The sequence below is a fragment of the Embiotoca jacksoni genome, unplaced genomic scaffold, assembly GCF_022577435.1.
Source record: "Embiotoca jacksoni isolate LCO1_2020_lvr unplaced genomic scaffold, fEmbJac1.0.p SCAF_26, whole genome shotgun sequence".
Taxonomy (NCBI): Eukaryota; Metazoa; Chordata; class Actinopteri; family Embiotocidae; genus Embiotoca; species Embiotoca jacksoni.
Window position 1 is genome coordinate 1847592 of NW_027185377.1, and position 15878 is coordinate 1863469.

At 42.9% G+C, this 15878-nt stretch overlaps 1 protein-coding gene across 1 annotated transcript in view; it reads left to right on the forward strand.

The window, feature by feature from the left end:
* Positions 1 to 219: 219 nt before the first annotated feature.
* The window catches only part of LOC138204646 (corticotropin-releasing factor receptor 1-like), a 50170-nt gene continuing 34511 nt past the window's right edge, over positions 220 to 15878 (forward strand). Inside the window, exons 1-4 of the mRNA XM_069160012.1 lie at positions 220 to 715; positions 5881 to 5968; positions 7925 to 7984; positions 8396 to 8521. Of these exons, the coding sequence (XP_069016113.1) occupies positions 686 to 715; positions 5881 to 5968; positions 7925 to 7984; positions 8396 to 8521 (304 nt within the window). The 5' untranslated portion in view covers positions 220 to 685. The remainder of the gene's footprint in view (positions 716 to 5880; positions 5969 to 7924; positions 7985 to 8395; positions 8522 to 15878) is intronic.

The following is a 15878-nucleotide window of genomic DNA, read 5'->3' on the forward strand; positions in this document are numbered from 1 at the left end:
GAGCTCGTTGCATAATTAACTCCACCGAGAGTTATTCCTCAATCCGGATTCTCCAGACGAAGTGGCACAACGTGGGCGGCGCGTCGAGGAGACGGATCTGCACCGCCGCGCTCGAGCTCCAACGCGGGGAGTCAGGAGCTGTCAGTGAAGCGGGGGGGACGTGACGGTGCGTGAGCTGCGCAGCAAAACCACGCGAGTGAGGGGGGGGGAAAAACGAAGAAGAAGAGGGAGTTCTGGTTCTGGGCCAGCTGTGAAGGGTGACCGGAGCGGTCCCGGATGGTGCGCGTCTCTCCAAACTGGGATTCGGTTTCCCACGTCCTGTAACACAAACTGCAGGAGCGGCTTCATTTGAGTAGAGAAACCGAGCCGAACGGGAGAGAAACGGTGCATCATCACCTGAAGGACCAGCTGAGATATTCAGGCTCGATGGATCATAACCTCTGACACTCTCTGGACAGCTCGTTTTTGGACACCTTTCTTGCCACGCGCTTTTTTCTCTGCTGACATTTTCCAGCAAATTTTTTATTTTTTTTGGTACCATCCAAAAAAATAATCCGATTTTTTCTGCTCAATTAAACTGGAGGGATAGTCCCAGGGGAGGCGGATTAAAAAACATTTCCATCAAGTCCTAAGAAGACATTTATTGGCCCACATGGAAATTATGTGAGAAATAAAAGCTCTGGAAATGCGTCGCAAATGCTTTTATCTGCTGGAGGTAAGTTTCCTCGCCTCCGCTTCATCATCTCGTCATGGCTTTTCAGACATTTAATTAAAATAGCTTATGAATGCGAGGATCTGTCTTCTTCCTCGCAGATTGCTGCTGAGTATATAATCTTGATGGGGAGGGGATTTAACACTGTCATCCCATCCAGATGTCAGTTTGTCGATATTGTCTCCATTTCACAGCTATTTTACAAAATAATAATAATAACAATATCTATTAAGGATAAATTAAGGACCAAAGAGATCTGAACTAGGACGGTAATCCTGACAGAGACTTCCTGCTCAGAAATTTCCGTCATATTAGTTAAAACTGGAAATGCCAGTATTGTGTTTACTGGCAAACACTGAAACTTGAACCGGGACTTTGGGCTTTAGGATGGTGTGAGAAAAAGGATCTGAGGCTGGTAGGATTCCTCTGCCTATCTGGGACCTAAATGCTGATGCAGGAGAAAAAAACAACACCCCAGATTTGGGGCAGATGTGAGATTAAAATGAGCGTCGATGCAGCGAGCGCACTCCTCTCGCTTCCTCCTCTGAGGACCAGAAGAATGAAGAATGAGGTTTGAATTGAACATTTTCTGAGCTGAGGTCAGTTATCTGACACCCGCAGCGGGTCGCCGTCCCCCGGAGAGCCAGCGGAGGGACAACAAGAAGGACATGCGATTTGTTGCACTAATAAGAGACATGTTGATGTCGTCCCACATGCCTGAGGTGAATTACTTCATCTATCTTCTGATCATTGTGTGAGGAAAGCTGCCTCATCTAAGAATAGGCTCAACTCCCTTCTTTTGAAATCCACCCCCCCCCCCCCCCCCCACACACACACACACACACCTTGCTTTATATTCGTGTCCCCATTGTTGTGATTTGAGACCCCACAGTCACATTTCAGATGCCTGCTAAGGTCCAAAAAGAAACGAGAACTGCATGTACTTGAGTACTGGACTTCAGTGCAGCTTTGACACACAGCGGGGGAGGAAGTACAGAAACACTCCTAAACAAGTCAAACTAAGTAGCACCAGATTCTTCTTCAAGTGCCAAACGTATTCACTTACTGTCCCCGTTTACTTGTTTTATTGGTCGAGTATTTTTGCAGTGATGTGCCTTTAAAAATTAAGGAGGGATTTTTATGAACCCGTTTTTCTTTATTAGTAGTAAAGCAAAACCAGCTTATGCTGCTGGGTTGCAAACTTATTTCAATACTTTATTTCATGTCGATGAAACTAACGTATCTTAATCTATAGCAATATATCGTAATTTATTTGTTGATTATACCTTGTTTTATGAAAACAAAATGTGCAAAACAACCTCACATACATGCTGTGAAGTCACATAACGTTTTCATGTCTGCTCTTTAACATCCCAGAGGGAAATCAAATAGTTTGTAGTCACTATACTATATAAGATTAAAAAAACATGACGCATCATCATTTTCTTTCATTAATTTAGTATAAAAAGTGAAAAAATAAGGCGCTAAAGTACAAACAGTTTGACCTGCTTTCATTTCAGATGGATTTACTTTTAAGAATTTAGGATTTTATAATAATTTTAGTGCTGCAGATGTCCCGTTCTTTCAGCATCAGCAGCAGGAGAGGATGCGAGCCGAGGGCGGTCGCCGTGACATTTTGCAGGTGAACCACACCTCTAACCCGCCGCTGCTGCCTGGACACTTCAGCGTTTTGTTCCCCAGCTGTCTGTCTGCATCCTGTCCAGACACACATGCCGCTAAAGTACGCCGTAGTAAAGCAATATTCAGCTGTAAAACACGTCTAAACTGCTTCATACATTTTAAAATACACCTGTAAGTTGTGGAAGAAATAGTGTGAAATAGAAAGACTCCATCACATGTGAGCGATGGCTTCGACCGTGTCACATCCTGAGATTAAAAGTGAGTTGTAGCAGGAACTGGTGTAGATACTCATTTACATATGATGTTTATTCAGAAAAAAGAGGGGAGGCTGTAAGCTGCAAATAAAACTATAATACTCTCAATATATGCACCAAATGAGGCACCAAATGGCACGTTGGAAGAGGAAAGGCAGGAAAGGCTTGGATCAGCAGTTACTCTGGATCATTAACACGTTTTAAGTTTTGTCCTTCAGCAGCATCCTGAGTGTTTGTGGGCTCTTTGTTTACCCACCTGGGAGACTTTTCCCTCCACTGAACTTTTCCATGGACTTTTCAAGATGTTGATGACATGATGCAAACTGTAATGGAAGTGATTTTTTTTTTTTTTAAATTTCCCAAGATTTTCTGCTTCCACCTCAGCAGACTTCATTAAATTAGAATGAAATAACTGCTGCTCACTCATCTGTGCATCAGAGATGATGTAGTCCTTTTAATCACACGATCCCATGACAGGCTGTTTCTGACATTTTTTGTCACTTAAGTGCACATTTTTACATTTATTGTAATGTTGTTCTGCAGCGCCCCCTGGTGTGTGAAACTAAAACGAAGGTCTGAATCGTACAAATCCAGACCTCAAAATGAACTGTTGTTTTGTAAATAAAATAAAGTATCTTCCAAACTACCTTCTACTTTTATTAAAACTAAAGTTCACAAATGCGTTAAACGCCATATAAAGGAATCTCTGAATGATAACATGTAAAAAGACACAGTTGTATGTTGTTGTGTTGTTGTCTACTTTTGCGTGACCTCTTTCAGTGGCGCCCCCTGGTGTGCATAGTTTGTTTACGTGAAAAAAGCTGGAATAATGTAGCACGATCTCAAAATGATTAGCTAAGTGCTCCATTTGTACGTAAAAGGTCATTTTAAAGATCCCATAGTTTGTAAATTCAGATGTATTGTTTTGATCATAAAGAAGGTTTAGAGGTTTGCGAAAGTGTCAAAACGGACAAAACATACACAGCCTGTATTCGGCAATTGGGGCTGTTTGGACTTTCCGTAAGTTTGTGATTGGGGGCATGTGATGCTTAGAACAGAGTCAGCCAATCAGAGGAGAGGGTTGTTGAGGGCAATGTGACTTAAAGACACAGACACAAAACAGACTTTTCATAGTCGAGCTGCAGAGAGAAGTTAAAAAGAGATGTAAAACTATACTGAGATGTTTAGTACTTAAAACCTTACATATTAATCCACTTTACTTTTAATGACACCGGTGTCTTTTTTCCATTTTTAAGAAAAGTTACTAAGCCATAAATTTGTAAAACGGAGAAAGAAATATAGCCAGAGCAGCTGCTGCAGAAAGACGCTGCCTAGACAGTCTTCCTCCAGCCTGCTGAAATACTGCGTGTGTTGCATTGTGGGCCGTTAATTAGGTTGAAGGATGAGGCCGTTGGGTCCAGTCGGGTTACTGTACCCTGAAACCTGCCCGGGACTCGCTGAGCATAAAACAGACGCTGCGAGCCACCGGGAGCACCCTACTTGAAAATCTGGGGCAGCCTAACGTTTTATCTAACGTGACTACACACACCTCTGGTGTTTCATGCGTCCGTGACCGTCAGGTCTGAGCTTTCATTTTTTTACACACATTTAACGAAACGAGAAAAGTGTGAGGGATTTTTTTTATGCATTTTTTTTTTTTTAAAGCTGAAAAAAAGGGTGAAATTTTTACCGTGTTACATCCTGCATTGTTAATGGGGATGTTTTATTTAGGGAGGAAATGAAACAGCGGCTTTATAGGTAATTGTAGCCGCCCTGACGTGTCCTCGGGGGAACAGTCAAGGACGTTTGCACGTTATCCAGTTTGGGGTCAATTAGGGAGGGCCGAACAAAATGACGTTTCACAGTCGGTTGTTCAGCGCGTGCAGCAGCAACCTTCCCGTTTGGACGGTTTCCAGCTCGGTAACCGGTCCAGGCCAAACGGGAATCCACTTGATATCAAAGTGTGTGTGTGTGTGTGTGTGTGTGTGTGTGTGTGTGTGTGTGTGTGTGTGTGTGTGTGTGTGTGTGTAGCAGATCTTATGTCAAGTTATTATTCTGCTACAAAACATGCAAAAACAGGCGTCTGCCACATGAGACGCTGCAGATCGAGTCCTCTGCAGTATTTTTTAATCATGTTTATTATTCAGTGTTGTTATTTTTATTTTATTTTTTTATCCCCTTCTGCACACTTGCAAAGTAGGCTAACACCAACCCCGACGCAAAACCGGAAATATCTTCAATCTCACAGCCCTGTTAGAGGGAATGTCTTTGTATCTGTAAACATGAAAGAGTCTTCATTGGGGGGTGGGAGAGGGAGGGAGGGGGTGATCACACACTACAATGGGCTCCAAATTAGGATGCGAGGGGAGATGTTAATGCATGCATCATCCGCTCAAGGGCTCCGAGAGACTTTCAGTTTGATTCAGCACAACTTCATGTGCTCGTACACATGGAGGAGGACGAGACTCCATCTCGTGGGGATGACGTGGGAAAGCTGTGTGCACCACGGCCTCGGCGTTCAAGGGGTTAAGTCGTAAAAACGAACTTAGCAAGTCAACAGGGGGGTAACGTAATGCAGGAAATATGAAGACACAGAGGGAAAAGAGATGTAAAAACACCGTTGCTAAGCAACATGGAGGGCGTCTAGAAGCCGCGAAGGCTAACAACTTGGCAAGCCGTAGGAAAGATCAACATTTTTCTCAGATGTATGCTGTTATCTAAGTTATGAAGAGAAACTCAACACGACTAAAATTACAATATATTAATTTAACGTCCAACCAAACATGAACTTCCACGAGTTTCTGACATTTCCGTGAACGCCAACAAACACGTCTCAATCGTGTTGTGGTTGGCAACCCTGGTATCACGGCAAAACGTGAAATAGCCACGCTTTGGCCTGTCTGGGCGTGACAATTTCACATTTTCCTGTAGTGGATGAAAATGAAACCTGCTGCGTGCAGACAGACATGTGACTTACGGGAAAATTAAACTATTAGGAAAAAGAACATGGTTGTAGGTTAGGAAAAAAAAAAAAAAAACCTCCAACCACGTTGTCACGAGCAGGTCAACCTTGCCGGCTCCTGATTCTGCTGAAAAACGTCCCTTCTCACACGATCCTTCGTTATGTTACTTTAATGCATGTTTCAAGCTTGCAAAACGTGAAACTGTCATGCCCAGAGAGGCCAGAGCGTGGCTATCTCACGCTTTGGGTTGTGTGTTTGATATCTGACTGCCTGATTGAACCTGACCTCTGTAACCTTCCTCCGCCTGCAGGTGTGTGCCATCGTGAGCCTCCTGCCGTCGGCCTCTTTAGCCGACCTGACATGTGAAGCCCTGCTGATGCTGTCAGGGAACGTCTCACGTAAGTCGAAAGACAAACATCAACCCGGATTTCTGTTACGGCAGCAACATCTGCGGCAGCTGTTACAACCTTTTAAAAGGCAGTAACGCCCTGGCACTCTCCGGCCTGTGTGGTCGAGTCGCTCTGCTGTTTAATACACTTGTGAGATTGAATTGATTTTCAGTCTTTTTCCATTTCATGACCATAACCACTAAATGTCAAAACCTCATCCCCAGTCACAACTTTCCCCCTCGGGGATATTGGCAAACTGTCGTTTCATATTTTTTCCATGTCCTCGTAGACCTCACGAGTACAGTAATTGTTTGTCGATCAAACACTTAAAACCACATTGCATGCCCGGAGGACACACACACACACACACACACACACACACACACACACACACACACACACACACACACACACACACACACACACACACACACACAATCAGCCCCTAATGAAGTAATGATAATGCTCTGTTATCATGCTGTCACGCTGCTCGTCAATAACTACTGCCAGCCTCCAAACTCCAAAGGACCAAGAATCAAAACAACAGAGACCTACAACTAATGGTTATTCTTTTATTACGTTTTTTGATGAATCAGTTGTTCGGGGATATTTTGGGAGAAATTGTTAAAAAAAATATCCAAAACCTACAATATTCAATTTATATATATAAAACAGAGAAACTGGAGAAGCTGGAACGTTTGGTGTTCTTATTTGATTAAACCGTGAGATGTTTATCTAAATATCTGATCAAGTCCTTTCAGCTGCAATATTAAAAGGTAGGAGGTTCATTCTCAGACTTGTTTATTCACTTTTTGATCAGATATTTGCGCTTTAGACTCTTAATTTGCAAATGAAAGTAAAATGCATTGATTTTTATGGATATTTATTACCAGTGCTGACACTCGGGGAACGTATTTTCACTTTTGCCAGCATTTTCCTGATCACAGAAACAACACAAGTCCTCCAAATCAAACCAAACTGTTTTCTGATCAAACAGAATGTATTTTCTTTGCACAATAAACTACAATGTGGTGAAGGATATGTGCCGGACTATTACTTGGCTGAGAGCGGTAATTTGATAACCAGGTATTTCCAGACCCCAAAATCACTGTGTGAATATACGAGTCTGCGCACGCTCCATTTAAAATTGTTTCCAGTTGTTGCATCCGAATGTGCGTCGACCTCGGAGTTCATTTTGAAACCATTGGAGCAGCTTTAACCAATCAGTGTGCGCCGAAACCAGTCGAAACTCTACCGCATCTGCAACTGACTTAATCACCGATGCTGGCCTCTGATTGGTCCACCATTCAGAGTGGCTGAATGGACGGAGTTCCAGACTATAATCACGCAAAAGAAATTGGAAGCTGCGAGTGCTCACCCAGCTCTTATTTAGAAAGCAAATAAGAGTATTTTCTAATATCTTCACACTGTTTCTGAACATCACCACTTCCCTCCCTGTGAGGTTTTTGCAGCTTCATAAATGTCAGCCTGCCTTTAATTATGTAAAAAAACGCTTGTTTCATATGAACAAATGACCCGTGCTGTTGGTTTTCCTGTGAGGACGGTCCCGCCACATTTCATATTCTACTTTGCTTTATTCTGTTTCTCACCCCAACACACAGGAGGTGTGAATACATTGGTGGAAAACTAATGAAAGCGTTAGAAGTTGAGTGTCAACTTTACCCTCTGGAGCATCCTTATTTCCGGCTCTTTTTCTCTAAATCTTCTTGAGTTATTACAGAAATAATAGCCTGACCCTCGGGGCACGTCTGGATTCATATTTGCTGCTCCCCTCCTGTTATTGCTCGGGGAAAAGGTCTGTCACCAGTGTTTACCGTTGCCCTTTAATGCGCACCCTTTTGTAGCTGTTAAGCTGAATCTAATGAGATTTTCATAGCCTCTTCTTAACTGTGCAAACGAAGATTGAGGTTATTGATCAAGCCGTCTCTCTCCCTGGATTTGCAGTGCAGTCCCTCGCCGCCTCCTGGAACCAGACCCTGAGCAACGCCACAGGCCAGTGGAGCGGTGAGTTGCTCCTCTCAAAGATGTGTGAAACCGATTCCCCCCCACGCAGTTACTACAAAGCAGAGATGTTGCGGAAAACCCCACCAGGGAGGCAAGTTTGATCTGAACTCAGATTATAGGGACTAACATCAAAGACGAGAACAATGCTGGAAATAGACTTGGCGTCGCGCCACGGGAGACGACGCTCAGCAAAGTAAAGCAAAGCAAAAAGCAAAAAGCAAAGCGCTGGAGGAATCATTAGAGCCCATGTACACACAGCTCATTCAGCTCCCACAGCTTATTGCCAAGATCACCAGAGCGTTGTCAGAATTTCAGCGTGGCTATATGTAGTCCCGCGCCATGCCAGGAATGCCCCCCCCCTCCCCCCGTGTCTGTGTCTGACATTTCTGTCCCCCCCCCACCCCCCTCCAGGCTCGGGAATCTACTGCGACACCTCCATCGACGGCATCGGCACCTGCTGGCCCAGGAGCAGCGCCGGCCAGATGGTGTCACGACCCTGTCCGGAGATGTTCTACGGTGTCCGATACAACACCACCAGTAAGTCCACGCTGTCATCTCCCGCCAGCCCACCCAGACACAATACATTCAAAACCAGATTTAATTTGCCCCCACCACCACCCCCGACCCACACCCCTCCTCTCTCCCTCTACAAGTACCTTCCTCCCACTCAGCCAACTTCCCCCTCGGGCACATCCTGTTTACGTAATTGTGCGTACAGAAATTAGCATGAGCATACAAATTAGCAAGAGACACACAAAAGTGTTAAAAAAAAACACAACGTGCGTTCACCAAACGGTAAATACGCCGTAAAGTGCCAGAAGAAAAGGAACTCGAGAGAACAGGACGAGCCGAGCGTAGCTCCCGCTGTGAAAACTGGTGTTTGCATCGGGAATTAAATGATAAAAAAAATAAAAACCCGAAATGATAATATCATAAAATGAAACTGCTGTCTGAGATGCAGAAGTCTACTAACTGTCCAGAGTCTCTCACCCAGATATTTATTTATTTATTTTTTGTGTTGAAAAATGAATGAAATGCTAAATATCCAAATTACTTTTTAACTGCTTATAATATCGTGACATTTGAATAGGCCAGATTGTGGAAAGATGACAGTTCATATATTATATTGAACATCATTTTATATGGCGAGGGATCTGAGGCTCCAGTAAAATGAAACAGGGGATTAAAATGATTAATATCCACATTTTACAGTATGAGCTGGAGAAAAATGTCATTAACAATCTTTATTCTTTATTTATTTCCACTAAAATCGACATTTTGAAGCATAATCTGTCATGATTTGATCAAACAATTTGACCTCTATTTGTGTGCGGTGTCTCTACATATTTGAGATGTTTCAGGTGGAGTTTTTTGTGAAAGTAACAAAGTGGGTCAGGTTTCCTTCTCCAGCGCCGAACTATTCTTGAACTCGTCTGTTTTCTTCAGAGGTCAAACTCAAAGAGAAATTAAATCGCTGCTGCAGATAATGAAACCTCTTTGAAACGAGAGCGCGGTGCGTCTCTTCGGCCGCAGAGGTTACCTCCCGTCCTAATTCCAAACCACGGCTTAAGAAGACGGCGAACATCAGCGCCTCACTTCCCCGTGAGGACGTCACGGTGCCAGAAATGTGTGTAGTACCGTGCCAGCATTGAGTTTACACCAAATAAGATGCTAAAAAAAAATCAGTTCCCAGATTTGTTAGCATGCACAAGTTGAACAAGAAGACATTAACCGCTATGTTATTCTAAGCAAAGATCGGTTTGACGCGTTTCCTCCTTTAAATGTGTCTTTTGCATTCTGGCTTTTGGTGATCGATAATTTCTCTCTGATCTTTGATTTAAACATGAAATATCTCTTTACGAAGATCTTGGTGTGTTTTTGTTTTTACTAATCGTCGTGGATAATGGCCTTGCTTTTGTATTTTTTTGGCCCTATTCACTGGAGAAAAGTGTTTAGTTTTAATAAACAAAGCTACTTTTGAACGTTTAGTTTATGTAGTTTAAAAAAAATAATTCGATTTTGGCAATTCATTTTCAAAACTGGAAGTTTCACAAAATATATAACCAAATGCAAACATTAGATCACAAACAAGCCTAAAATATAGGAATATAGATAGCCCAGTTCTATGAACAATAATTTAAAAAAAACAACAATTAGAATTAGACGATAAGTAAGACCATACATGTTCAAACACCGTGTACACAAAAGTTCCCCAGAGACTTCCTGGCAGCGGTTCTTATCACATCTGGATCGGCGGTCTGTGATGCGTATCTATGTAGGACACTGCAGCACTCTGAAGGTAACACAGACACTACAGTAAACACAATTAATTACAATGTTTTGAGATGAAAGCCGCTGCGTTTCTCTGTAATTTGAAAGCCCGAGCCCCCGCCCCACAGGATCCCGAGGATCCACTCCAGAGAGGACAAAAAAAGAGAAAGAAAGTGAGCCAGGCCGTAATTCAGCCGCAGCATCGCCAGTAATTTGACACCGCGAGGTTCATTTCACCTTCAGGATTAACATAATCTCCATCTGAGCGTAGCCTAAAAGCCTGAAAAACACTGCTGTCAGCTGACTTTTACCAGCAAAGGTCAAGAGTTGAGGATGAGTTTGTGAATGAAACTGAAAGCTGTTTCGGGAAGCTGGAGGACATGTTGAAACATTAAATGTTAAAAATCCTCTCTGATGTCATGAATGAATTAGATGGCTGCTTTAAATGTAAGGTGTGTGTGTGTGTTGTTGTTGTTTTTTAAAGCACAGATTCATTATTCATCCTTATTGATAGTACCAGAGGTCAGAGGAAGAACATGTAATGAAACACCTGAGCTGTTTTTCTGTCACTTCATTTTCTAAATGGTCCTTCTTTTTTTTTTTGCTGCACAAAACGTCAGCGATAAACAAACGCTGTGACCTCACAGACTCTTTTAAGGCATCAATTAAAGAACGTGTTAATGCTAACGCCTCCATTCAAGGTCCCACATTCACCAGAGTGCAGCAGGAGGTGGCGACGCGTGAACGTCGAGGACACCGCATGTTGAACACAAAGGCTTTTTCTTTCACAGGCGGCGTTATCCAGAAAAAAAACCACTCAGCGGTTCAATAGAGTGAACATTTCAACACAAAGATTAATATTAAAGTTTCATTTATGCACCAAGTTCATCTTGTTCTTTAAGAGCAAAGATGTTTTTGAACTATTTGAAGTTCATTCCAGACAACAAATACCAAAAGTCATCTGTAAGCTAACACCCGCTGATCAATAACTGTCCCTGTACCAGATAGTTTTATCTAACTCAGGGTTATTGTAACACTTCAACCTTCGCTGTGTGGCGGGCGAAAGGTCTGTTGCTCTATTTTGAATGTCATCTGAATCAAATTCGACAGTAACCTTTATGAGTAAGTATTCTTCAGTTTCATCACTTGATCAACATCAGCACCGGAGTTTTCAACACGCCTGCTTACAGGAGAGTGTTCCTGAGCCCATGCAGTGATTTCCACTGATTCCTCTTCTCCACTGTGAATAGGCGTGTTGTCAGGCTGGAGAACCCTGTTGCCATGGCGCCACAGTTCAGGCGGTTCGCAGCGAATGTTTTCCCCCTCGGACGCCTCAGAAAGTCCCAGTGGAACTCAGTGGGGGACGAATTCACGGTGACACAAAGAAAACCCAGCTGGTGTCTCCTCACCTGACGCGCCTTCTTCGGTCTTGGACAGTGAAGCTCCGCCCCCTCTTGAAACGTGAACGTCACTCAGAAACACCTCGCCCGGCTCGTGGCTTCATCGCCGGAGACTTCCTGAAGCGTTTCGAGAGTCTCTGTAAACGATTTTTCAAGAGTTTGACCCGAAATCGGACGTTTTCTCTGCTCCAGTTTCAGGTCCGTGGGTGAAATCACAAATGTTCACGTTACCAGCGGTCACGTTAACGTTGTGGAACTCAGGCACTGATGTTGATCAAGAGACAACACTTTGAATACTTCCTCATGAAGGTTGTAGCTTCCTGTTTATCACCGATCGCCTCTCGTACACGTCGCTCGGTGCTCGTTTTCCCATTAACCGAAAAACTTTGGTCAAACCTCTTCAAATCTGCTCAGTTCCACTTCCAATAAACATATAAGATCCAGATGATACAGTAAATTCAAGCTGCTCTTCATTCATTGACACGCTCAATTATGGGTTGAGTGGTGAATGTCTGATGATAATTTCAACTCATTCCAGCGACTCCTTTTCAACCGCGAGCACGTGTTCGATGTTACGACGGGGATTTGGGATTCTTTTTTACAGGAAACACTTTTTTCATCTTTCATGGCTGAGAGACTGGATGCTTTGTTTCTGTAGAGGTGTTGAAAAGTGTCGCCTGCAATTTCAGAGTGCTTGACATGCCTGGGTTCAGAAAGTTTTTTTGTTTTTTTTCTTCTTCTTCTGTCTGCACCGAAATAGTCACAGAAGAATGTGGAGATACAGGCTGAACGGGCTGGAACTAATTTACTTCCACCTTATTTCATGGCTAACTGGTGTGCCGACACTGACAGGCAAGGTCTCTATCAGCCTCCTTGTTTCTGTGTGCAGCTGTTCAACACCTCGTTTAAACCCTCTTCTATCAGAGCTGCAAAAAAAAAAGCTTAAAAGATCTTTTTATTTTTAAGAACGTTGAAGCAGCTTGTTCTGTTTTTGGTCACATCGATCCGCCATATGGTCCGATGCAGCTACACAGAGTCCACAACTGTTTACTGAGAGCAGAGGAAGGATTTATGCTCCGTCCCGGGCGGAAAGCGGAGAAGAGACAGATTTATAGGCGTCCAAACATCTTCCTGGGTGTTTGTGCTCTGCAGACAGAAGTCGGAGAGAAGCTGCTAAATACAGAGAAGTCAGAAAAGGGCTAAATTCATGCAGTAGTACAGCCTCTGAATCAAATACCTCTAAATTACATCAAAACAGGCTTTTATATGTATTTTGTGGGAGATTTAGATGATTATTCTATAAATCACTGCAGAAACATAAAGCAGAAGGGTGAAATAAAAAAACATGAAAAGTAAGAGTTTTTCAAAAAGGAGGAAAAGAGAGATTTGTATCACTTGAACAGATGAGCGTTTATCAAACTCAAAAGAATGACTCAGCAGAAATCTCTTGCACTGAAGTTCTTTATTACGACATTTATGAAGTCGTATTCCTACTTGGGTTGTGGGATAGTAATCGATCACGTGATCGCTCAGACAGGTCATTGCAGCCTCTTGTCGTCCCGGCGGCCAATTCTGTTACATCCAGCGGCGTCGGAAAGATGCGTATAAGTCGCCCTTCGGCGTCGGAGGTCATGTGACAGGAAGGAGAGTGAGGAAGTGGTTCGATTGAACAGTGTTTGAGTCAACGTAGATTTCCCTTAAGTAACGTAAAGTATTTAACGTAAAGTGTGTTCGATGACTTCTGTGATTTACAATCCCGTTTCCCAAATAATTGGGACGCTGTGTAAAAATGTGAAGAAAACCAAAGTGCGATGATTTGCAAGTCATCTAAACCCATATTTAATTGAAAATAACCCAAAGACAACATATCAACTGTTGAAACTGAGAAATGTTATTGTTTTATGAAAAATACATGCTTATTTTGAATTTGATGGCAGCAACATGGAGGCCAACTTTCATACATCACACAGAAATCACACATTATTCTTATTTTACTTTACTTTATTTTGTTTTATTTTATTTTACTTTATTTTATTTGTTTTACTTTTTCTTCATTTTATTTCATTTAATTTGTATTTATTTATTTGATTTTATTTAAGTAATTTTCACATTCAGTGCATTTAACCAGATCAGTCCTGGGTTTTCTAACAGCAGTAAAGACAACAAACTGGCTCGAGGGTTAATCACGGTGACGTATAACGAGGCAGAGGACGGAGCCGTTAGTGCTATTAGGACAGTAATAAGTGGCTTTAGGTGAAGACAAGGGCAGGACGGTGAGTCTTGAGTGGCCACTTAAAAGCCTGAGTGGATGGAGCCGCTGTCCTCCGATCCAGAGGGAGATTATTCCAGAGTTCAGCTCCTCCGATCGTCCTGCAAAACAGAAACTGAAGTTCGTGGGACATATTTCAGCCGCAGATCAAGTCCAGAGGCGGAGACAAATCCAGAGTCAGATTTACGGACAAAGAAAAGCGGATTTTAAAGTGATCTATACTGCAGAGGAGGAAATGGGTGATGCAAATTCTCGCTTCCGTTCCAGTCACAGTCAGAACCCAGAATATTAAATCCGCTGAGTAACCGACGTGTCCTCGTCTTGACCCACTTTGAATCCAAGAACAAAAACTTGATTCGGAGCAGATTAAGTTATGTTTGTGGCCGATAAACACTGCTGCTTAAAAAACAACAACCACCAAACAGAAGTAAATCCGACGTGTATTGTGTCTGAGGTCTTTTGTCTCGGCCGTGCCCTGAATAGCAGTACTGTGGAAGTGCACTTCCATGAACCGGCACCGACGTACCAGGCTGGATTTCCAAAATTAGATCGGGGCTAATCTTTGACTTAAGTTGCGGAGCCAGACAGAAGGAGCGGGTTTACATGGCTGCATCGTTTTTTATTTGTCAAACTGATCATATCAGGACGGATTAATAAAATGCTGGCTATGTGAACCCCTTCAGACCCGGCGTCCCAAGACCCACGAAGCCGGGTTCATGGTGGAGGAAGTGACGTCGCTGTATTACAGACTGTAACCACAGACTGGATATAAAAGTGTTCGTAGCTTCCGGGTCTGAAAAATGGTTCCGATGCGGAAGTGTCCTAAAGCTGCAATACCAGCGAGTGCCACTAGAGGTCAGCTCCAAAAAGCCTTCATAGACTCCCATTCAACTTCTCTCATAAAAGTCAATAGATTTTTTTTCCATGAGTTATTTCTGTTGTTAGCTGAAGTCATTCTTCCTTATTTAGTTTTTCTGGCGGTCATTAATTCGAATATTTTTAGTCTTTATGCTAAGCTAAGCTAGGCTAAATAAAGCTAACAAATTGCTGGGAATGAAATAAATGTGTCTGCATTTCGTCTGTTTCTGTTTATTGTAGGTCATAGAAATTAGCTTGTTTAGCCAGTGGAAGTCAGAATTTGACGTTTGACTCGCATTAATTAAAATTTGATCTGTAAAATGAAATCAGCTTTGAAATACCGTGACGAAATATCCCGAAGGATTCCTCCATCTGTTTTTATTTTAAAGTACGAGAACTAGATGGTAGGCCTTTTCATGCCTGTCTAAAACCATCATAACATTTCAAGATATTTCACACCGTTTTTATAACAGGAGCTGAAACAGTAATTCAGTCTTCTCTCTACTTGGAGGCGTGAGAAGAAGAAACTGGAGGATGAAATCTAATGAGCGGAGAAAAGAAAAAAAAAGTCTGAGAGATCCAGAAAGTTCAAATGCACTTTGGTTAACCTTCCTGCCGAGACCCGGCGCCCGGAGAGAAGTCTTAATTGGAGCGATCAACACGTGCTAATCACCACGAGCTCCTCCGTACCTCCGACGCCCTCTCTGATGTTCATTGACTTGCTGCATGTTGTCGGGTCTTTGCTCCGGTCACGCAGCATGAAGAGGAGGCGGTAGTTTTATTTAGAGGAGTGCTGGCGGTGGTGAAAACCCCGGCTCGCCCTCCCGCCCACCGACGAGGAATGCAACGCATCTTTTTTGTTGAACGAGCACGAGCGTTCGTCGAATCGTATTTCACCAGCGCGTGGATGTTGTGGATCAAAGATAGACGAGATAAAAGCGATGTGTGCGTGATGTGTGTGATATGTGGTTTTTTCTTTGGTTGTTTTTTTTTTTTTTTTTTTTCTTCCTCACTGCAGTCAGAAAAGACACGGAAAGTAGATTATACTCTCTTTAGACTTCGGTCCTCTGAAACCCTGCAGGAATCTCGTTCTGCA